At 43.6% G+C, this 25,235-nt stretch overlaps 1 protein-coding gene across 4 annotated transcripts in view; it reads right to left on the bottom strand.

Moving 5' to 3' along the window:
- Window positions 1-25,235, bottom strand: part of CORIN (corin, serine peptidase) — a 1,135,185-nt gene that overhangs the window by 40,800 nt on the left and 1,069,150 nt on the right. For all 4 annotated transcript variants that reach the window (XM_069631711.1, XM_069631714.1, XM_069631713.1 and 1 more), the window contains one exon: window positions 9,175-9,349. In XM_069631711.1, the coding sequence (XP_069487812.1) occupies window positions 9,175-9,349 (175 nt within the window). The remainder of the gene's footprint in view (window positions 1-9,174; window positions 9,350-25,235) is intronic.

Genomic DNA, 25,235 nt, shown 5'->3' with positions numbered 1-25,235 from the left:
GGTATGTGGGATGTCTTAACCCACTCATCCAAGCCCTGCAACATCACTAGGCATTGCTGGCAGCAGAAACATCAGAATGGCCATTGGAAAGCATGCTGCTCGCTCAAAATCATCCAAAAATGCCCAGTAAAAATCTGAAAGATAGGCTGCCATCCACTTTTGCCCATCTTAGTGAGCACAGGAGATCACTGGCCAAAAGCTAGCTTCCAAAAAAATCTTTTCTTGATTGTCAAAAATTGCTAAAATCATGGCTCACAAAATCACCTAAAAGATCCAACCTCTTTGTTGGGTGTTCCACATTACTCTGCTGCAAGAATCCACATCAATACAATGTCAGCAAGAATCATATGCTATCAAGCAAAATCCTATTTTAAAGATACTGATGAAAAGACAGCTGTCAAAAATGGGTGCAATACTGGTACTCACCACTACCAGAAGCCGGCGTTTTAAACCATATCTTTGTAAAAGGGAACCCCAAACTATGCCAAAGAAAGACTTGCTGAGGGGCGGAGACAAACCGTAGTGTGTATTGAATTGAAAGCAAATATATGTTTTATAAAATTGCGTATAACGAATTTTACCAAGCTGAAAAAAATATGAAACTTTGTGATTCTTAAAATGACAAATTCACCCACAATTTAAGACTAAGCTGGACGCCGTGTGATGTTCTGAGACCAAACCCCGGAATGATTAATATTACAGCTGCAGTGTTGTTGCTATGAACCTAAGAACTTACAGTAATATGCCCAGAGAGGAGCTGCATGCATGTATCAAATTTGGTGCAGAACCAATATTGGGAAACTCACCAAAAGTGCAAATAAATTGTCATTTCGGAACTAAAGCTCGTAGGAACATGGGACTTGAACAGAGACATGCCTTAATTAATCTGTGATGTGTATATGTATTATGAACAAGTTGTGCACCTTGGAAATATGTTTGTTATGAAAAATAGATTTTCTAAGTAAAAGCAAAGGGGAGTTTCTTCCCTAGAGAGTAAATGGTAGCATCATGATGACACCTCATGACACGCTGATCCTTTCTCCAGTCAAAAGACAGAGAATCCTCTAACCTATCAAATCCTTAGGGGGTTGGGCATAGATAATCAGCCTACCCAACCACTTTGGAAACACATAAATAGGAACTGCTGAGACCCAGATAGGATACACTTTTTTCCACTACTCAACGATTCCTGCGCAGCACTCTGCTGGAAGACTCCAGAATCCAGATAGATCCAGAGACCAGACTCTAGAACCAAACTCAAGAACCCAGAATTCAGAACTTTGAAGCAGAAAGGCCTAATCCTAAAAGCTGAACTCTTCTCAGCAGGCCTTCACAATCCTTTGCAACCTGACTCTCACCTTTAACAGCCGGGCTGAGCAGTTCTATTCTAGCTAAGAACCCTGTGCTAGAACCCAGATCTTGACCCAGAAAGCAGTGCTGCAATCCAAGACCCATCAGATCCAGTTCAAGAGGCTGCAGACCACCGTGCAGTGCTGAACGCAGAACCCAGAGGGCCTGAGACCTGTCCGGTGGCGAGAGTGAAGCCAAACCCCTTGACCAGATCTTTGACGAGGCCCATTCCATTCCAAAGCCTAGGAGTGAGTATCTAGTCTAGAACTGTCCATAACCAATCTCTTAGTTTAAAGTAATCCTCTTCCATCCATTTCAACCTGTCCAGAACTGCATTATAGAATCTTGTGTCCATCCTGTTGTTGGTAAAACTCTAAGGCGCATCTGTCATTTCTGAAATCTTGACTTCTGCAAAATCTACCTTCACAAAAGCCTCTAACTTTTGAACCGCACATCCTAGAAGCGAAATTTAACTGTCATGTTAAAGCTGAGATCCTAAGCTTTCCAACAAACCCAAAACGACATTCCATTATAGTTTTTCCATAATCCCGATTTACGCACGTGGAAAAATTGCTGCGAATTGCGATTTGGCTCAATTTCATTTTCTGTCAAAATTGCTGCTCCTTGTTCTCAATTGCTGAAATTCGTTTTCAATTTGATAATCATTCATGAATCATTGCTAGTGTTGACCGGAACCAATCTCAAGTAACTATCACTCATCCTGAATCCCTTTTAGTGAATTAAAATCAATTTAGCAGATTTTCCCATCCATTGCAATCACATTCAAAAGCGTTTTGACCTGTGTTTTAAAATCATACCTGTTTTCTCTAAGCTTGCTGGGGGGAACTGGAATTGAACTGCATTCTTGATTTCATTCCTGAAACCTGTGTGCCCTCATTTCCACCTATTCATATTGCATAAGGGGTGGTGTGAGCAGTCACAGGGGAAAAGTGACCATATTATCTTTTGATTGAAATCATATCAAGTCTATTTCTGTGTTGCATTCTTTCCCATTATTGCATTTCCTTGAATCACAAAGTATTCTCTGCTACAGTATCCTTCATATCCATACTCCATAAGTGATTAAAGAGATTGTTACTTTTGTAATATTATCCATTGTTGATTACCATCCATATTCATAAGTGTGCTATTCAAATATTATTTTGTTCAGAAAAGTGTGATATATATATTGTTTAATTATTCAAATAAACCTTTTAATTTGCAAAACAAACCTACTTCTTGGTTCAGTGAGGTCGGGGAGATCCAAAGAGAGGGGCGTTATACAAGGGTTCATCATCCAGATTTAAAGAACTTTTGACATAAAAATATATAAATAAGGGCTTCCATTGGGCATCCCATCCTAAGCATTGACTTAGTTGGATTGCTGGATTGAAGTCACTTACAGGTAGGTATTAGGCGCGTTATAACAAAGCTATCAAATAAAAAAATAAATAAAAAAATATTACTAACTTCACATGGATTTGATGTAATTGCAAGAAGGCCACAGTGGGAAGCAAGAATTGTGTCTGGTGTAAGAGCAATGGGAGGTTTCCTCTCTAGCTGTGAGGAACACAGACTTCTAATCAGTGTTCCGAGGTTCTCCAACAGAGACTGGTAGGAAGAAATGGATCGCTTGCGCTGTCGAGTGTTTCACTGAAAACCCCTGTGGAGTGGGCACGGACACAGACAAAACACTTGCTCTCTCTCCCCCTTCTTCATTCCATCCCCCTTTCCTGTTAGACAGTGTCAGGCCTCACTTCATGCTGAGCCTCTATATAGGTATGAATACATTCGATTGAAATCAAGACAACATTCACCCACCTGCTTGAAATAAAAGTAATTCCGAAAAAACCTGTACAAAACAGTGATGTACAAGGAAGTATAACATGCTGCATGAACTGAAACACGCAAAGTCAGTAGAACTGGCTATGTACATGTTTAAGGTAAGAGTATCTGTACAGACCTCATAGATAAAGCTTACCCTCTTCATTTGCAAAGCAAGACCTTGTTTTTTCAATACTCTTTATTATAGAATTACAGATACGTCTATATGAAAACACAAATAAGACTCGAGATGAAGGGATGAGTTTGGAAATGTGGCACACATTATTATGAAGTGGAAGTATTGAAGAGAATGTCCAATGCTTCCCTTGCTAATTTCTGCCAGATTTCCAAACTCATACCTTGATCTGCAGCCTTATTTGTGTTTGTTTTCATTTCTCTGACCAGCGTCTACCCTACATGCTCCGGAAATTAGACATATCTAATTTGCATACCAATTGAACCCTTTTTTTTGGATTAGACTCCTGTTTTCTTCATGAAGCTCGAGTGATTTTTGTGAAACATCATGCACACAATTGCACCGAGACTGCATGCGTTTGTTTTTGTGGAGGGTTGAATGTACCTTAAACGACTTCCATGGAGTGGCAGGCTGTCCAAGGGCGTTTAATCCTGGAAACATTTATTTTTCAAAAATGATTCACTGTAATTAATCTCCCCATATCCCAGCACCGGAGCACGAGAGCTAAGTGCCTATGGTGTTTGCCCAGGATCACAAGGCTAGACGGCAATGCATTTCTTCAAATCCAATTGCCGATTGTTTCCCTTTCCTCCAGCTGAATAAAATAACTTTGTATATGCCATTTGTCCATGATCACAAGATGCTGCTTCATAGAGTTGAGAACAACCAACACTCTCTGATACCGTATTATTTTTACAGCTGTCATACTGTACTTTAAATGCAATACCACATGCTGTCAAAATATGTCTAATGTCTAATTTAACTACTACAAATGATGTTTATATTTGTGGGACTTTGCAAGACTCAAGATTACATTACAGTGTGGTTTCACTTAGCAAATACCATGTCAAGATTGTGTTATGCAGTGACATCTAAAACTTCAAATGTCATTTGTGTGCAAGGAAGTTCCTGGTGTCCCTCCATGCCACCTTCATCACTGGTTTTCTTTTTTTTTAATGGTACTGTAGAGATGCTGCCTATTTTGATGGAAATGTTCAGAATGTTTTGGTGAGGTGATGTTATTCCTCTCCCATGTATGAAAATGAAGAGATCAAAGAAGTGTCAACCTTTTTTCATTCCAGTTGTGCTTTGTTTGCTTTCCAGAGTTTAGATATCCAACAACTAGAGATTATAATTATGAGTGTTCTTTTATAACACGCTTAATCCCGGAGACCAGTTTCTAAGCCCGAGATCAAACAACCATAAGCAGGCCACACTACACGGTAAGCCATGCTGTAAAGGGTTGCGCATCTGGCCCATGATCATACATCAGGGTTGCCCAACTCCAGACCTCGAAGGCTGGATCCATGCCAGGTTGTTAGGATACCCCTCATCAATATTCATGAGCCAAATTTGCATGCAATGAATCTAAAAGTATGAACATTTTTCACCATGAATATTAATGAGGGATATCCTGAAAACCCGGCAGGATTCTGGCCCTCGAGGCCCAGAGTTGGACAACCCTGCCATACATGGTGCACCACTGAATTACTATATCTTCCAAAAACAATCTTTAAATGCAAATGTGTGCACAGATCGATTTCAAGAATTCTTGTGCACATTCTGATACAATCGAGACTCACAGAAAAATGTCTAAAAAAAGAGCTTCATGTTCTGGAAGTTCACACTCAAGACTCAGTCACTGCATGGGTTTAACAAGGACTTTCCATGGGGTGCAAACATGTATAAACATGTCTTTTTTCAAACATGATTGTGTTCATACCATACATGACCAATACTCACACCAACTCTCAGTCCCTGAATTCAACAGAGCTAAAGCAGGCGGCTTGGAACTCACTCCCACTCAGTCTAAGAAAGGAAGAATCCCTGACAACCTTTAGGAAAGCGCTAAAAACAAAGCTGTTCAACTAGACCACCTTGTGTCATGCATTGTCTCTAACACTTTCCCTATGTAGCCTGTAACACCTCCCTACAATGTCATCTACTGTTGTATATATCTACTACGGCAATAATGTATAACCTGCACCAAGGGTTTACCCTGTATAACCTGTATAACATGCACCAAGTGAATATCCTGTAACAGCGCCACAATGCCTCTGGGCGCTTTATAAATCCAAATAAATAAATAAATAAATAAATAAATAAATAAATAAATAAATAAATAAATAAAAATTGTTCATCTGTTGTGACTCCAAACACAGCATATTAAAATGAGCATCCCGCATTGGACCACTTCTATAACTTCCTATTTCTGAAAAGATTCTGCACTTCCTTGTTAGTTTTAGCCATTAGGTGGTGCTGTAAGGTCATGGGAAGCGCAGAGATGCTTATTATCCACTCATTAAGTTCTGCCCTTTCTGAGCAACCTTCTGAAAGGCCATGGCTAAATTGCGGTTAAAAACCACTTCTTGAAACAAGTGGGCCTTCATCCATTTGATGTATAAGCAGTGTGTGTGTCCTTGGAACTGTCCCTTGCACTGAATTCCAATTCAAACCAAGAATTGGCAAAGACAACAGTGTTGGCTCTGGTGCAGGAGTTAGAAAAGCATTTTTCTGGATCTGCCATAATATGTGCCCAAGTACTAACCCCATCTGCCAATTGTTGCCATTTTATGACCAAGTCTATTATGACAGTGCCTGGAAAATGTCTAAACCATGCCTACACAAAAGCCAAAACTGTTGGCTATGCCAATGCTTGTTCGTTTTGTAGACCAGTTTCCTGGCTGTTTATCACACATGTCCTTTCAAAAAGCCTCAACATATCCACACAACGTTTTCTCGTCCCGATCCCTTGGGAGCAACGGGATTGAGATTCCACAGCATTCACCACTCAAACAATCAGATATTATTCAATTGATAAAACGAAAGGCAACAGAGTGTGCCAGGGTGAATGTGCCATACAAAGATTCGGTTTGTTTAGTTTGTTTCATTTTCGATAGAGTCTCGTGAGGAAAGAATGACATGCGAAACGCTGGTTACTAGTAAACAATTAAACACCTGAATGCATCAGTTAAAACGATGGATTTAACGCAAAACACCTTTTGTCATGAAATGAACACTAATCCGAATGAACATTTGTTAACGTGTGATTTAGCGCAAGCATCAGCAATACCCACGTGCTCACTCCGTTCACTCCACTGAACTTCAGAAACCGGAAGCAGAAGCTGGCAGCTCCTGAACCTCACCCACACACCCGGAGGAACAACCCCCACTCCTATTACCACACGGCTGGGTTCTGCGGGAGCACCAGGAAAGTAATGTACCCTTACCGTTACATACAGCAGACTACATTTCTTTTAATCAATGTATTTTGTTATAGTACCCAAAACATACATTTGTTTAACTGCAGGACCATTCTACAATGATGCTCTCTCCTCACTGTCTTCCTCTATCTCCACCAGTCTCGAGCAACTCTACCCTCTTACTTCCTCTTACTTCCTTCCACCCTTTTCGAAAACCTTTCCCCTCACCTCCTGTCCACGCGTCGTCTCCTCCGCCACCTCGAACGACGTTAGATCAAATCCCCATCTCTGTCCAACCAATCCTCCTATTTTTCATATCACTCTCTCTATGACTCTTGCCTCAAATCAGCCAAATGCTCCTACTACTCTAACCTTTTTCACTCACAAGCCTCTCACCCCCGTCGAATTTTCCAAACCCTCTCTCGCCTCCTCTCCCCTCCTACTCCTGATCTCTCTACCAACTCCCCTCTCTCTCCCTCTGACGTTGCTAGCTTTTTCTCATCCAAAGTTCTATCCCTACGCCAAAATATTCTCCTATCCCCCTGCTAGGACTCTCCTCGCTCCTCCTTCTGCCCTCCCTCCGCCTGCATGTCCAACTTCTCTCCTATCATTCCATCCTGTGTCTCTCTTCTCCTGTCCAAACCTCACCCTACTGCTGCCCCCTATAACCCCATTCCCACCTCCCTAATTACTAAAATCTACCCCTCCTCATTCCCTACCCGACTACGTTCTTCAACACCTGTCTCTCCTCCGCCACCTTTCGGTCAGCATTCAAACATGCCACTATCATTCCCATCCTGAAGAAACCCTCTGCCACCCTCTTCTTACTTCTAACTTATGCCCAATCTCGCTTCTCCCCTTCCTCTCTAAACTTCTCGAGCGCCTAGCCTACTCTCAACTCTCAGCCTTTGTATCTACTCACTCTCTCCTTCCTCCCTCTCAATCTGGATTCCGCCCTAAACACTCCACCGAGACTGCTCTCACTTATGTGCTCAATTCCCTCCTCACTGCTCGCTACGCTAAGCAATCCTCTATCCTCATTCTCCTTGACCCGTCTGCTGCATTTGTCACCGTCGATCACCCCTTACTCCTAAGTACTCTCTTCTCCTTTGGCTTCAAAGGCTCTGTCCTCTCCTGGCTCTCCTCTTACCTCTCCAATCGTTCCTATGCTTTCTCCTGGGGCGGCCGCACCTTCTCCAACATCCCCTTGGACTACGGTGTTCCCCAAGGCTCTGTACTCGGCCCTTTTCTTTTCTCCCTTTATACCTCCCTTCTCGCCCCTGTTATCTCCTCTTTCGGCATTTCTCACCCCTTCTACTCAGATGACACCCAACTCTTTCTCTTCTTCTACTCTTTCACTCCTGATCTCCATCACTCCTTACCTTCCTGCCTTACGGCTATTAAAAACTGGATGTTATCTCACTTTCTCTCCCTCAATACTGACAAGACGGAAGTCCTTTTCATACCTTCTAACACACTTTCCCCTTCCCCTCCTCATTCAATCCACTTCCCCCTTCTAATCTTCCCATCTCTGCCCACGCTCGCAATCTTGGTCTCCACTTCGACCCCTCCCTTTCCTTCTCCCAACACATTTCTCTCACCTCTCCTGCCTGCCATCACCATCTCTACAACATTTGTAAAATCTGATCCTCCCTCACCTTCCACGTTTCTAAACTCTTAATCTCCTCCCTCATCGGCTCCTGTCTCTTCTACTGCTCTTCTCTCCTTTTTGGACTCCCTGTCTCTTATTTGACCCCCCTCAAATCCATCTACCACTCCTCTATTCGTACTCTCTGTCTCCTCGGTCCTTGCAACTCCATTTCCTCCTCGTTCTCCCACCTTGGCTGGCTTCCCTTCCTCTCCCAACTTAAGTTTCAATTCCTCTGTCTGGCTTTCAAATCTCTCCATGACCTTGCTCCCCCCTACCTCTCCTCACTCCTCTCATTCTACACTCTCTCCTGCTCTCTCCGCTAAGCTGATCTCTTCTTACTCACTGTACCCCCTTAACCATGCGCCTCTTCACGCTTCCGTTCCTTTCAGCTCTTGGCCCCCTACATTGGAACTCCTTACCTCTCTCTATCCGCTCCATCCCCACCTACTCCTCCTTCGGCACCGCCTTGAAAGCCCTCCTTCACTCCCCCCTTGACTATCCTTCTTTCCTCTCTCCTCCCTTCTCCCCTGTTCCCCCTATCCCCTTCAGACCTCCCTCTTCCCCCCTTTTCACACCCTCTGGAATTTAAATCAGACAACTGAATTTTTGTTCCCCCTCCCTGGCTACCCCCCTCCCTTCCTCCTCACCCTTCCCTCGCCTTCTCCATCTACGAAAACTGTTCTACGTATTGTTCCACTGGTTTGTATCATGATTGTAAATATGCTTCTCCCATTATTTTACCTTGTTGTTATATTGTAAAGCGCTTTGGATTAAAGGGCTATACAAACCTAATAAACAAACATAAACAAGTGTAAGGGGGAAAACATACTTCTTCATACATTATGAAGCAAGCTATACCTTTCTCCTTCTCTTACATATGTGTAGAAAAAGAGCTTTTCAGCTACGCATGTGCACAGCAATTAAGTGCCAGTAGGATTCGCTGAACTTACCCTTCAAAGCAGTGCGCCACGGTCAGTAGCCATTTCTTGCCGATAAGGACACAGCCACAGATGTGTCCACTGGGTTCACTCTGCAGCGAGCACTGCCACGGCCAGAGTCCTGGCCGACTGGTCCTTCCACCCAGAATCCTCTTGTTCATCCGAGCTGCAGGGCGGCGGCCGCAATCTACCAAAAAACATACTGCACATTAATTGCGTGATGCCCAACATATTCCACCTGCTACTACCAAACAATGTATCTAACCAACAGTTTGGGATTTTGTGTAGGCATGGCGGAAGCACTTTCCAGGCACTGCCATAGTGGTATTAAATGGCCATTGATGGTAGCAGGTGAGAACATGGTGCGAATACCTGGGCATTTTATAGCAGTGCCTGGCAAATGCCTAATACTTATACACAAGCCAAAACAGGTGGCTTTGCCAATGCTTAGTCTTTACAGGACTTCAGCAGGGTCGGACTGGGCCGTACAATTGTATTGAGTACCAATGACATAGTTCCCACAGTTGCAAATGGTCATTCATTCCTTTTGTGACACTGTTTGAACAGTATCCAAGGTTTTTTGTTGTTGGATAAAATGTGATGCAAATTGTGCATTTTATAGAATATTTATTCAGCAACACTGGTCAAAACTACTAGCCACATAGGGAAGTAACTCAAATTGGCCCACATTGGATCGAAAAGTGGCCCACTTAGACCCAAAAAACTGTCCCACACCAGAATTTTGTGTTTTTGGTTGGCCATGTGCCTATTGCACGATAGGCCAATCCGAGCATGGACTTCAGCAAAGGACAAGCATATTGCTTATAAATCGAGTGGCTGAAGGCAGACCTGGTTAAAGACATTTTTATTACACCAGGTTTACAGCTCCCATTAAGCCATTAACTCTCAGAAGACTGCTACGAAAAAACACTGTCAGGCCTTTCAAGTGTAATGTTTGATCAAAAGCTTTTCCCCTGATGCAGTGTTTTGGGTGGGAAGGGGCACACACTGGGTGGAAATAGCCATAGGGATGAGCATGGCCATGGGCAGTCAATGGGTGAGCAAATAACCAAATAACACTGACAGGCTTTGTGTCCCTCCTCATATGCCATTTCTCCATAGTTGTACTCTAATGCAATAGTTTCGCCTTCTAGGTGGTACACATGCCACATAGTTGCACAAACTAATGAAATCAATAATCAAACACTTGAAGTAGCAAATTAACTTGTTGCACTATAGAAAAGACCATTCAAATTCAACAAAGAGAATGTAAACAACCTGAAAAGAAAATCACCTAGCAACTATTATAAGTTCACATAGGCAAGGATACTTGATTCCTTGCAGAATCAAGGGCCGCACTACCTTTGAAGGAAAACGACACTACCATCCCATGGGCACCTTCCTCTTTCCTGTGAATCTGGAATGAAACTTAACCGGCAGTTTATAACAAAATAAATATTGCAACCCAAACACAGAGATTCCATGTAACAATTTGCAGCCACCTCCAAGTTCACTTGAAAAACTGCAATGAGCCCACACAACCCACCTCAGATATATGTGGAGAGCCTTAGACGCTTAAGTAAGGGTAGGCAGGAAAGAGACTCAGACACCTATAGCAACAAGAAACATTCAAAAAATCCCTAAGGCCTACACCAACCCTCCTTGTACCCTGTAGGACATAGAATTAAACATAATACAAATGAATGCTTGATAATCAATCGTAGCCATAGAAGGTAGGATCCATTTTCAAACCATAACCAAAATCTTCCAAGAATGAAAAAGATGCTTTAGCAACGGTTGCTTTAGCATTACATTGCAGGGGCAATACGTACAGTGCCACCAACATTAGCCACTATGTTAAAATCAATGTATTATCCCATAATGGTCTCCTAATATTATATATTGGCTCTGTATCTCTGTGCCTCACAGCACACTTAAGGTCCCAGTTTACTCTCTGCATCGTGCAAGGCTGACAAGTAACCTTGCTTCATTTGGATTCACGACTTTCCACAGTTGTCCTTTAATATGGATTTGTCTGCATATGATTCACAGTGCATGTACGATGCATGTTAAGTATAGCAGAGTTTATTTATTTATTTATTGGCTATTTATAATGCGCCTATACATAATGTGTTTCAAGACGCAACAAGACAGGGGGGGAAGGCATGACAAAAACAAAAACGGACCCATTAGGCCTTGTGACAGTGCAGTGGAGAGGGAGGGCGTGCTGGTCAGGGCGGAAGGGCCCGTGGGTTAACGAGTGCCAGGGGAGGCAGGTGGACAAAGCCAAGGGAATGCAGAGAGTGCAGGGGAGGTTCATGTCCACATGCTATGTGCGAGGTACGGGGCTGGAAGGGCTCAAGGGGTGTAGGTCCAGCCAGGCTAGTGCAGGTGAGGGGGCCTGGAAGGGCAAGTGTGGTTGTGGGGTAGGGGATCAGGGGAGACCAAGTGCAGGGGTAGACTGGACGAGGAGGGCCTGGTGCCCTGGAAGAATCTGAAGGAACCAGGTAGCCAGTTAAGAAGCAGAGGAGTTACATTAGCAGTGGATGGGGAGATCGAAGGGGGAAGAGAAAAGGAGGGCCTTGAGAAGCTTCTGGAACTTAAGGAGATATGGCTCATGTCTGAGAGGGGCAGTGAGGCCATTCCAGAGGGAGGCACCTGAGGAGGAGGTATTTAGGGAGAGTTGGATGTAGCGGGATCCCAGGCCCCAGAAAGCCTTGTGGATGATGCAGATAGTCTGGGATTTGATCCTAGCATCAACCAGGAGCCAGTGGAGAGATTTTAGGGCTGGAGAGATGCGGTTCCTGGGCTTGAGGCCAAGGATAAGTCTCACAGTCCTAGTCTGTATTAGTTGAAGGGGGCGAAGGGAGGAGTTGGGTAGATTGAGTAAGAAGCTGTTGCAATAATCCAGCCTGGAGAGGTCCACAGCTCAGGAGACATTGAGATTCTGGGGAAGGTGAGGAAAAGGAGAATGCCTCTGAGGAGGTGCATTTGAAAGGGGGCCTTCTTAGCAATGTCAGTGATATGAGGAGAGAAGGAGAGAGAGGAGTCGAAATGACACCAAGAATATTTGCCTCACAAGTAGGGGAGGGGGCCTATGGAATGCAGCCAGGGTGTAGGAGAGGAGGAGGGAGCAGGGGTCCCAATGAGAAGGTTCTCAGTCTTACTGGCATTAAGGCAGAGTTTGTTAGCAGTGCAACATGCCTGAATAGCAGACAGACAGTCCGGAATGAGAGAGCTGGGTGTCGTCCATGTTACACTGGAAGTTGGGAGAGAAGGCAGAGATTAAATGTGCTAGAGGGGCAAAGTAGATGTTGAAAAGCCTAGGTGAGAGGATAGAAGCCTGAGGGACACCACAGGTGGAGAGTGAGATGGAGGCGATAAAAGGGCGCAGTTGAACCTGGGAAGGTCGGTCAGAGAGGAAGGAGGTCATCCAGTCCAGAGCCAGGTCCATGATGCCGAGGGTATCATGGAGTTGATTTATAAGGGTGGCATCATTGACCGTATGAAAGGCAGAGGAAAGGTCAAGAAGGATGAGAATGGGAGGATAGTTGGAATCGAGATTAGAGAGCAAGTCTTCACAGGTGTTCAGGATTGCAGTTTCCGTGCATCTAGCAGCTCTGAATCCGCACTGGTGGTTGTGGAGACAGCTAACAGATTCTGTGTGGAGATAGGGTGGTAGTTAACCAGACAGGAGGGGTCGGCAGAAGGCTTTTTGAGGAGAGGGTGCACAAGGGAGTGCTTGACGAGTAAAGGGAAAGACCCAGTGGCAAAGGAGTGATTGCAAAAATCAGCCAAGGCTGGAGCAAGGGGGAGGAGCAGGGGAGCACCTGTTTAGATGAGACTTTCATAGAGTGGTCTAGAAACCTCATCAGGTGATATGGGAGAGAAAGATGAGAGTAGGAGAGAAGAGGGGCCAAGGGAGGCATGGGAGCAGATGAGGGAGAAGGGAGTGGTGTAGAGGAGAGTAAGGACAGGATATCCAGAGTTTTAGTAATGAAATGGGAGGCCAGTGCAGTGGAGAGGGTCAGGGAAGGCAGAGGCGAAATGGAGACAGCGGTAGGAATGGCGAGTTCCTTACAGATTTTAAAAAGTTCAACCGTGTTGTTACTGACCCCAGAGATGCAGGCTTGGAAATAGGTGCTCTTCTTCGAGCAGCTGGAGAGTCTGTATTGTCTTTGGAATAGCCAGCAGGCCAGTTTGTAAGAGGCTGTGCTTAAAGCCTGCCACTTCCACTCAGCAGCTCTGCAGTTGCGTTTCAGAGTGGCCAGGTGCGAGCCATACCAGGTGTTGTGCTTGGAGGCAGGCTTCTTGCAGATCCTCATGACAGGAGCAAGGCAAGGATGTCGAATTTTGGAGATGGAGAGTTGAAGGTTAGTAAGGGCTGTGCCAGAGTGTGAGTCAGAGGAAGGAGTTGGAAAGGAAATGAAGGTGGCAGCAACATCAGCAACTGACACTCACTTCGTAGGTTGAATGATGGAGAAGGAGGCTGGCAGTGCAGGAAGGGGCTTAGCTGGAGGACCCAGGACGTCCAGGCAAGAGGACAGGAGAGCATAATCAGACAAAAGAGAGGAGTAGTGAGAGGGTTGGAGATGGGGATGTCAGCAGAGATGAGAGCAGGTAACGGTGTGGCCGGCTGAGTGCGTCGGACCGGAGAGAAGCATGGAGAGGGAAAGAGAGTCACAGAGGTTTGTTGAAGAGTCCAGGGGCCACAGCTAGGGAGTCAAGGTGAATATTGAAGTCTCTGAGGAGGAGAAGCTTGGAGGAGGACAGGAGAGAAGAGGTGAGGTTTTACCACTCAGAGGAATAAAAGAGACCAGTCCAGGGGTCCTATAGAGGGTGGCCAGAGTCAGCGAAGGGATAGGTGAGACACCAAACCTGCAGACGAGGCATTCAAAGGAGGAGTAGGACTGGGTGGGTATGATAGTAGTAGGGACCCATTGAGGGGAAATCAAGGCCACTCTGCCCCCAGACCGGTTGGGCCTGGGCTTACAGAGGATATTGTAACCCTCTGGGAGGAGAGTGTCAAAACCTGTGACAGAGCTGCCCGTGAACCAAGTCTTGGTGGGAGAGAGGACGTCGAGGTTGAGATCTTCAAGGAGGTGGCAGATGTCAGAAGAGTGTTTGACGGCAGAGCAAGAGTTGGCGGTAGCTAAGTGAAGGTAATTTCCACTTTTGAAGGTCTTCTGAGGAAGGGTAAATGGATGTGGTACACCCGTCAGCGGTGGCAGAAGGAGGAATGGCAGGACAAGGGAGGAAGTTGAGAGATGGAAGATACCTATCAAGAAGGAGGAGGTTGGGCTGAGAGCTCTGGACCGTGACAGTGCCATTAAGGTAGACATCAATGATGGCCCTAGAGGATCTAGGGATTCATAAACTTTATTCCCACTACCTTTCCTTCTATAGTGCTGAGCTCTTAGCAAACAGGGTCACATTAAAAATGTGATCCAGCTGTAACAGTTTCTACCATATGCGCACACGCTGCATATAAACTATAGCAGATCCCTCAACTGTAGACAGTTGCCCTAGGTATCCACACACTTTTGAGTCCCACAGAAAATGTGTTCCAGTTGTCACACAGTCTGTACCATTCACTCATGCTTCTTCTCTAGCCACCCTTTGGCTTCCAACGTATCTACCTCAGCCATCTTTTCTTTTCCTGAACAGTTCTTGAAACTTCAATTACTGCTGCATGCACTGCCATGCTCCTTTCTATGGTCTTCAGAAGGGCTATCCTACTTACAGCCATTCAACGCCAAACCAAATGTAAGGAGACACTATACAAATACAAGATAACAAATTATGGACTTCAGGCTCCAGGATATAGGGATCCAGATTTCAAGGAATCATTCTCGAATCTCGTTCAATTGCCATAGACCCGCTCCTCAACATCTTAAGAGGAGAACGCAGCACACACTATTTTGAAATAAATCATGAAACCCTCCAATTCTTACAGACATGCTTTAGGGAAAGTATTCTAAAAAAATTCAAAGATCAGGCAGGATCCATTGGGATTCATATCTCTTCGCCTACATTAAAATTCTTTGTAGATGGGGATGGATCGATGAGCCAACTCGCTGCATGTCCTTCATACTGCTTCAGCCATCATCCACCACATGGCCTGCTCTGTCATCTGCCCTCTGCCCCTCACACCCCCACAGATTTTATTCTTTTAATAAGGGGTGTGCATCAAGCGAGTGCTTGAGTACTGCTTGCTGTCCCATTAGACCTCCTTGCAGTTGGATACTATCCGGAGTTGTTTTGGAATCTATCTGGTGTGTTTGCTACAAGCCATGCCCCCAACATCCCAGAAACAGTACTTAGGCAGCGGGCGCGTGCATCAAGCAAGTGCTCATTGAGTTCTGTTTGCTGTCCCATTGTACTTCCTTGCAGTTGGATACTATCCAGGGATTATTTGGAATCTATCTGGCAGTATGCAGTAAAGACTCACTGTAATGGACATCCTCTTATGGACTTTGAGAGTGTTGTAGTACCATCTTGAACCTCTAATAAGTCAGATTTCTTTTATAATCTTAGTGTTTGCTACAAGCCACGCCCCCAACATCCCGGAAACAGCACTTAGGCATCAGGCACATGCATCCGCGCGTGCATCAAGCGAGTGCTGTTTGCAAGCCTTGTAGGGTAACAGAGAGTGATCGAGGTTTAGGAGCTTGTCTCGATGCCTTTAACTCCACCGAGGGTTGGTGAACTTGGAGAAAATGGGGGAAATCCAGTAGCCGACACCTCTGGTGCCTTGCAGACCACTGAAAGAAACACCAGAGGAGAAATGGCTAAGGAGAATAGTGACCGCATTTATCCCTTAAGGCATCTCCTAAGGTAATATGAAATCTGCTGAACACAAAGAGGTCAACTAAAATGACAAAATATTACTGCAAAAAAATAGAGACAAGCGTGCACACAGAAGAAACTGCGAAAGAACCTGTGCTAGATCTAATCTTCGCATTACCTTGTATAGGCTCCAAGTTCATCGATAGAGTGATGAGCCCCAGTGTCCCCACTGTCCCCTATGCTCCCTTTCATCGAACTTGTTTGAAAGATCCAATAACTTATCATGAACCTGATCATCGGTCCGACCTGGCAGCTCATCTTATAGGTGCTAGAGGTAATGATAAAAATGTAAATGAGATAACTGTAGCACTATTATCAGCGGATTCACAATGTGCCTCATTGTGTCCCATTGAGCTTTCTACCATGCAAGTTATAGTCATACCGTAATAGTCATACCTGACCACTCGTGGGACAAAGCGCCTGAGTGTGAAATTATGACAAATTTAATAACTGGAAAGTACATGTGTGCAGAATCTCACCCTACTGTATGTTTAAATGTATGTACTAATGACTCTATTGGCAACAAGCAGATTGTGCATGACACAGAGTGTAAATCATTGCATGTAATCGAGCGCAAAATAGAGTGTGAGCGTTGTGTATGAGGGTGTGCGTGGGTTCACTGCGATTAACACCTCTACCCCAGCATATGTTCTAGGTGAAACAGAGCGTGAATCGCATCCTGATCTAGTCACTGCAGTTAGGGAGTTATGTAATGTAACTCTTCAAACCCCACAAATCATTAACGAACCATTAATAAAAAATGGTATGACTGTAGGCAAAAACATGTTAGATGCACTGATGGAAAATGATGAGAATGTGAAAATTAGTAATACAAGCACCGCAAGTTTAACCTCTAACGCAATGTTCGAAGTTTTTGCAAACCTACGAACTACGGTAGTTGAACACTGTGAAAGATTAGAAAACAAGCTTAATGTATGGTCCCTCCTACTCCACAAAAGTTTTAACCGTTGGAGGGAAATCCTAAAAGAACAAAGCACAAACACCGAAAGTGTTTATAATGTCTCCGAGTATGGGGTTGGACACACATAGAATTGTGAACCAGTACGAGGCAATATTGCTACAGCACAAACATCTGTGTCTTCTTCAAAAACGGACTCAGGAACACTAAGTCATCTAAATGAAGTTATTAATCCTGTAATTAGTAGACAAAAGAAGGGTACGATGGAGACAGGGCCCAAGATACGAAAGAAACCTAAGAAAATTTTGCAGGCCATAATGTACGGCAAACACACTAATGTTAGTACTAAGAATGCTTAGATATAGTCGAATTAGATCAGACTAATACTCCTACAGTGCACAACACTGACAAATAGATGACAACAAAAAATAAAAATTCCAAAATAAAATCTTGCTGAAACCTATTTCATAGTATATGTGTAGAGCTCAGGCCGCCTAGACCCATTGCAAACGCTATTAGTGTAAAGGATGTGCGATGGGTAAGAGAGATTTGCTGATACATGGTGGAGGAGACGGTGATAAATAATGACACAGTGGGTTCAAAAGAGTTGTACAGTGGATAACCCTACCGTGAATAGGATGGGGAAACAAGGGAAAAAGAGAGCGGCTAGAGTTATGGGTGATTGTGTGCTGGACGATGTCCAGTGCTTGTTCGTAGGCAAAATTGACCCGACGAGCAATCCTCCCAATAGAAAGACAAATAGTGTGAATGGTGTTAAGTTGAATTATGACGCCTCTCAAACAGCATTACTTGATCATTCCTGTTCTATCATGAATAAACAGAGTGAACGAACGACTGATCAGAGTGTGAAAGTAACAACTGGTAACGGAGCATTACAACTGCGGCCAATACCCCATCCAGCTATCCACCCGTCACTGAATCGCTTCATGGTTCTGAGTATACTATATCAAGTGGTCCCTTTAGGGGGAATCACTTCAAAGGCTGTAAAGATAGTAGATCAGGAGGAACATAGCTCTATTGTCGCATCAAAGATATGGTTTAATGCAGAAGCCACTCTCGACTATATCCTTCAGTATGAAAGTGATTTACGTAGGTATTTAACTGTGAACATGATGCCGATTAAAAATAGACCCATAATGTTGAATCCTAAGTTAACACGCAATAGCTGCCCACTTGATGATCCACAAGCACAATGTAACAAAAAGGGTTTTAATGAAGAGAAGGCTGTGACCCAAATAAAGTTACAACGAAAGGTGTGAGATTGATAATGTGAATGAAACTCCCAATAGCGATGAGGGCTATTGGCAATGGCTTCCGAAAGCCTTTGAAGCACACTTTGTGAACACACCCTGCTGACATAACATGATATGTTCTTGGAATATCAGGGGTTTCAAACATTTAACTGCTGTTAATGGTCTTCTACCCAATACAGATTTATATGATGTGGTGGCACTTCAGGAGACTTGGATGACCGAAACATGTGAAATTGATGGTAGAAGCAATGCACAGATATTAGCTAAGGGCCCAGTCAGACGACCTAAAGGGGGGCTATTAATATTGGTCCGCCAACCCGGGTGTATTAAGGAGACTATCACTGCCATGGGCTTCGTCCAGCCAGTTAAAATTACCTATGACACGATTGGAAGCAAGAGTATGGTTGCCATAAATATATACAACCCGCCAAAACAAGTGCTCTACAAACAGAACATCATAACCATAGCAAAGACCACCGTTGAGCTTGATTGTAACACTCCAATTTGGGTAGTAAGTTACTTGAATGCCAAGATAGGGACACATGCAATGGATGTGAGTCTGCCCCAGTCATTCGAACCTCTTAAAATCGCCAGGGAAAAGCCTGGGGCAAAATTTTATACCAACATCAATTTACTATGCTGAATGGGCACTGTGCTGGTGATTCTGAAAAAGCACCCACACCCATAGGGGGCAAGAGCTCATCCACCATTGACTATGTAATTGTGAATCTGGTTGCTCATGAAATGGTGGAAGATATGTCAATTTCAATTTGGGAGGAAAGTGATCACCTGCCATTATGTGTGTTGCTAACATCCCATACTAGCAATTGTGACTATAACATGAACGGAAATATTTCTGAAAATCATGGGGGAAAACGGATACAGTGGAACCCCACTAATTTAGCAAATGCGAAAGTTATGGCAGAATGAGAAATTGCCTCTTATAGTGCATGTTATGTAAAGGAGCAGCTTTGTACATCTTCAGGAGGTGCCACCCCCTACATCCCCTGTATTGGAGACATGAGGTTGTGCCGTGCCTGACGCCATCCATAATACCAATACCGCAGTAAGTGTTTGAAAGAAGATACCCATTGAGACAAGCCTACTGAATGTACCCTCGACATGATGATAACTTGCAGGAGGAAAACCCCTGAAGGAGTAGAAGGAGAAGCTGGACAGGTGAATTGATGTCATAAAAAAGTGTGCACAACGTCTCAAGACAATGGCTGAAGATGATGTATGGATCCTAGAGGGCTGATGGTGAAGTAAGGATCAAGTGAACTAGTCTAAAACAAAAAGATTACATGTGCAGAAAGTGCTGCAGAAAACAACCGTTCAATGAATGTACAGATGCTAAAATTCAAAATAGATTGTCATCATAGAAGCTAGCTATGAGTAGTGAATAGAATTCCCCCTGCCTGGGGGAACCATGCGGCAAGCCGCATCTAGGCACAGATCATATATGAAATAAAAAAGCATCAGTCATCACTAACATGATGTTACTCAAACATAAATGTTTTAAAATGTTTTCTACAAACTGTCAAAGATTCTAGCTTCCTTAAGTGTTGCGGTAGGCCATTCCGTACACGAGCGCCGGCCACTGAAAACCTTCCATCCCCTCAATGGTGAAATCTACAGGTGGGAACCACCAGTTGATTTAAAGCCATAGATCGCAAGGATCTATTGGGGGTATAAGTTTGAATTTTGGCAGCTAGGTAAGAGGGTGCAAGGTTGTGTATGCACCTGAACACCAGGCACAATAACTAAACTGGATCCGTTGATGGACCGGAAGCCAGTGTAGTTTCTTCCTAAATTCAGAAACTGATTTTTTCCAAGGTATTGAGAACACTACATGTACTGCTGCGTTCTGTACCACTGCAAGGCATTGCAACTGATATTTAGGACATCATACCAAAAGTCCATTGCAATAGTCCAGTATTGCACTAGCAAGTGAGCCCACCACCATTGCTCGATCACCTTCTGAAATAAGGGGGAGGGGTGGTTTCAGCATTTTCAGTTGAAAATATACTGATTTGACCATTTGGGTAAACTTTAATTCAGTCGTAAAAGCTGCAAAATGGACCAAAATCGTGGTCTCCTGTCACGTGATCCAAGGATAGAAATAGAGCTTGAACTTGGAGAAAGCAAATGCTCTCCCTTCCGTGCATTCTCAAAGACAAGGATACTCTGCAAGGCCAAGTACAAAGACAATTTCATGGCTGAAGGCATGGGTGATGAGAGACGCTGGGATAATTGGGTGTCGAGGTATTTTCATGTCCTATCTCCCTGCACCTGGGTATGGGTTTACGTTCTGCTAAATGAAGTGAATGTTTCAGACATGGCACAAGCGTGACAACCAATCAAATCAGTCCATATAACGAAGGACCTTATAAGACCAATGAGAAACTGTATCTAAATGGTTCTGAAATTACATGTTTTTAGAGGTAGGCATAAGTTGTCCGCCTGATAACGGGCAGCCAATAACAATCCTAGCTCCTATAAGAATGTATATTAGATGTATCCCTTAACCAATCCCGACGCTTGATAGGATTTTTACTATTGCCACGTAGTATGACATCACTCTGATGCATTATCTAGTATAAGGACAATATTTTGTGTGGAGATCATTGAGAGACTGAGCGTACGTCCGTTGATGTTCGTTGAAACCTCTTCCTGAGTTGGTTCTGTTATTTGGACTCAGAATTACTCTGCTGTAATCCCATCCATTCCATATGCACGTTCCAAAGGGCCATAAGCTCAGTGACGTGAACTGCCCAGGGGATGATGGATTTTACTGGCGTATTCATATAGCGAAGACATTGGGGGCTATAGAACCGATAAGGTTGAGAACCTCACATGTGCAAAGAGGGAATGTAAAACATCAGTATCTGGTATTATCACAATCATTGATCGTTTGAATGCATCAAGGGCTGCAGGTCCCGATGGCACCTGTAATGCATTGATCAAGTCATCTCTAGCCATTTGGGCCCATGCACTATACATCCTTTTTGTAAATATAGGTAACAATGGCAAACCCTGGACTCAAGAGTAATATTTTACCTTTATATAAAAAAAGGATGTTGGAAATACCAGGGTAACTATTGCATTTTAGCAATGCTAGATATTGCAGCAAACATATTTGCAAGGGTTTTGCTCAATGAACTAAATGATTGGATTGCCACTAAGAATATTTTAACTCCAAACCAAACTGGTTTCAGTAAACTGTCAGGCAACTCATATAATCTACTTACCTTAGTTTCAGTGGTAGAGTATGCCTGGCAATGGCGGAACCTGCCTGTATATACTGCATATATAGATTTCAGTGCTGCATTTGATACTGTAATGCGAAATCGTCTATGGATGAAACTGACTAACTTGCATATTCCTGACGGACTGATAAATATGATCAGGCTATTGCACCAAAACACAAGTGTGAGAGTGTGCTTAGATGGCCAGGGTAGGCTGTCTAATATGTTTTCCACCCAGAGGGGAGTCAAGCAGGAATGCATATTGGCTTCAACACTTTTCAATCTATACCTTGCCGACCTTGCACCTGCACTTTGTATCACTGATGCCCGTCCAGTAAAAATGGGAGCCTTAATGATAGGTTGGTTGGGTTATGCAGACGATTTGCTCATACTTGATCACACACCCAAGGGACTCCAATGTATGTTAGATGCATTAGGAAGCTATGCTAATATAAATGGGTTACCAATCAACATTGGTAAAACCAAAATCTGGTATTCCGAAAGGCGAAATATGTGTCTCCCAAATTTGGAAGATCAACCAAGAATATGTTGAAATCGTAAGGCACTATAAATATCTAGGTGTGCTTGGTGACGATAGGTTATCTTGGAACTATCATTGGGAAGCAAATAAACTCAATTGTATGAAGATAGCATAAGTCATAGGTGCATATATTGGCATACAGGGTGGCTGGTCAATATAAACAATGTTGTTGCTTTATGCGTCAAAGATTGTCCCTTGTATGCTATATGCTGTGCAAGTATGGGGTGACAGCTATTTGGGACGTTTGGACACTTGAAGCAAAAATGTTAAATATGTTGTTCATAATGCCTAGAAATCTGACAATAGAATACTAAAGATTAGGTAAGGTATTGTCGTGGAATATAACAGCAGGGTGGGTATGTGCTATGAGAAACATGAAGGTCTTAATAATGGCACCGTTATGGCCGAAGTTTTTAAAGCATACAGGGGGTTAGACAATTTCGAACAATTTGGAACTTTGGGTAGATTGTTGTTAAAAAGTAAGACCTGGCTATTTGGGTTTATAAAACCAAATCAGAGAAACAGATTACTTGCCAAAAAAATTGTTGAAGCAAAGACTGTGTATAGTAGAGAAACAGACACTGTACGGTTGCCCACTAATGCGAACAGTGGGAACTTTATTCAATATTGGCTGGCACGACAGGTGCCAAGTTACGTTGCAGCATATCCTAATAGCTTTATTGCACGACAATACTTATTGCTAAAATTCAATGTGACTAAACCGCTTGAAATCCACGGCGTGAGACTTAGTCTTTGTAGAGGAGTTAGTTTGTGTCGATTTTGTGGAGGCACTGGGATCGAGTTCATAAGGCACATTCTGATACATTGTGAGAGTCCAGATGGAATACGGAACAAACATCTAAAATCTTATGATAACACAATGAACTGCGATGACAAAATAATCTTATGGGACATGTTAATGAATGGAAATAATATACATTTTATATATCATATGGTAAGATTTTACTTGAAGGACCTAGAAATTTTAGATGAATCATCCCAGGAGCTGTTTTAAATTCTTGGGTTTTTAATATCATGTAAAGTGATCGTTTTTATGTGTTTTATGGTCTTATCATGTAATGTTTGTATACACAAAGCCAGTTTGTCTGAATGTATAATAATACATTAAATAAAATAAGGGGCTTTCCCTGTACAGTCCCTGTTCCTCCCCGAGGCCCACGATTCGCCGCTTACCTGTCAATGCCAACCTCCTGTCACACCCTGACCCCCAGTTGCCTTGTTTGCCCCCAATGCTGGTTCCTGGGCCAATGAAACCCGCCCTCTATATGAGCATGCTGCCAGGGTGCACTGTGCTGGATTATCTCACGGCCAATCGGATTTTGGTGTGATGGGAGATACCAGCATTGTTTACTAGCAGGGTGCCTGTGTCCGCCACTAAATATATTATGGCAATTTTTGCTCAGCATCCAAAATAATCCACTATAATCTTAATTAATTGCTAGAAAGTGAAGATTTGTATGAGTTATTTCCAAAGGCAAACATAGAAGGTCATGTATAACACAGCAGACCAATAACCAACATGAACGTTGAGATTCTGGGTAGGAAGTCTTTTTTATTAATTCCATGCATTTTCTTTCAATGTGATATTACTTTTTATACTGTTCCAGTGCAGAAAGCTCAAAACGTAAAGCACTGGAAATGGAGTGGTGAACTGGGCTTGAAGCTGGGTGAGTGTCATGCAGCGAGGAGTGATGGTTAACACTGAACAATTTGCTTTTGAAAGAGGCCATCAAGTGGATTACATCACAGACTTTGCAAGCCTTTTTCGATGTGCATTTGTTATTGAACTGTGAATATTGTTGTAGAAAGAAAGAGTAATAAACGCCTCCCAGTAAGATTAACTAGTTTCAGTCCTGCAGTGAGGCTCACCTTTAGGTGTTGCAGCTGTGGAATGCAGTTTTTGATGCACTTATTTAGTCATTGCAGTGTGAGTGACCTTCCAGTATAGCAGTAGCAGTGCCCCAATTTTTGCCGATTTTCGGCGGTAATACCACCAAACATTCCCCATTGGGACAAATGGGGAATGGGAAATTCCTGAATGGCCCCAATGGGGAATGGGGATTTACCGTTCCGCCAAACCCGTGATCCGGCGCTAATAGCGATGGGGGGTTTGATGGTAGGGCTAATAGCCCCGGCGGTAATACCACCGGGGTTAGCGCCCAACTCATGATGAGGCCCTTAATCTAAACATGACTATCTCGACTGTCTCCAAGCCTTAAAGTGAGCACATGCAAGTAGCTATCTGCAAGCTCAAAATCAGCTTTTTTCAGTTTGCAAACAGAAAGGATGCATGCGCTTACCAGAGGTTTCTAGGTTGTGGAACAATTGGCCAATGATGGGGAGAACCGGAGCACATATTGGGAACAGAATGCATGACAGAAGTCTGCCACTGCCCTGTATGCAAGACACTAAGTCACCAGTCCAGTCTGACCCTCCGGGGACTAAGGGTTTGGAGGCGGAGCTGCGGTACATTGGAAGGCTAGATTACCGGATAGTGTGTGAGATTTAGGAGGAAACCAATATAAGGAGTAAGATTCGTGCATGGTGGTGTGTGAAGGATTTTGTAATGCAGCGCAGAAGCCTTCAAGGCACGGTTAGCCTGAGATCAGAAGACCACACTGTAATGAATACCAGCACTGGTGCTGGCTGCTGTGCGGAATTCTTTCCATCACGAGGTTGGAACACCAGAGTTCAGTACATACTGTTTGCCAAAGAGCGCCAGGCTACAGTGCTTTAAATCCTTCTACCTCCCACTGTTTTCCTCCCAAAGCAGGAATACAAGAGCTCCGAATTTAGTTTATGCACAATCACACAGCTACACTGTGAAAAATACCTCAACACCTCCAAATCTCCTTGCATACTGCTTTATTGAATACTTTCCTCCCCCTGGTTTGAACACAAAACCTCCGAAATCAGACTGCCTTCTGCTCCATGGAAGAAACACAAGAGCTCTGATTGTACGGTTTATGCAAAAATGAAGTTGTCACTGCACAGAATCCCTCAACCTCCCAGTGCTGATTGCTTTCTTTTCCTCGCCATAGAACTCAGGGCCTCACAATGTACTATTTTCCTAATATCACAATGATAAACAGCATTGAATACCTGCACCTTTCATTGTGGACTGCTTTTCTCGCCAATTTTGGGACACCAGTTCTATGAATATTCCTCATCCAAGATCACAAGGATGCACTGTAAAGAATGTTTCAACCCTTCAGTTCCAA

The sequence above is a fragment of the Ambystoma mexicanum genome, chromosome 6q, assembly GCF_040938575.1.
Source record: "Ambystoma mexicanum isolate Mex_15411 chromosome 6q, UKY_AmexF1_1, whole genome shotgun sequence".
In the NCBI taxonomy this organism is placed as follows: Eukaryota; Metazoa; Chordata; class Amphibia; order Caudata; family Ambystomatidae; genus Ambystoma; species Ambystoma mexicanum.
The sequence above is the reverse complement of the archived record's forward strand: the minus strand, read 5'-3'. Positions and strand labels throughout refer to the sequence as shown.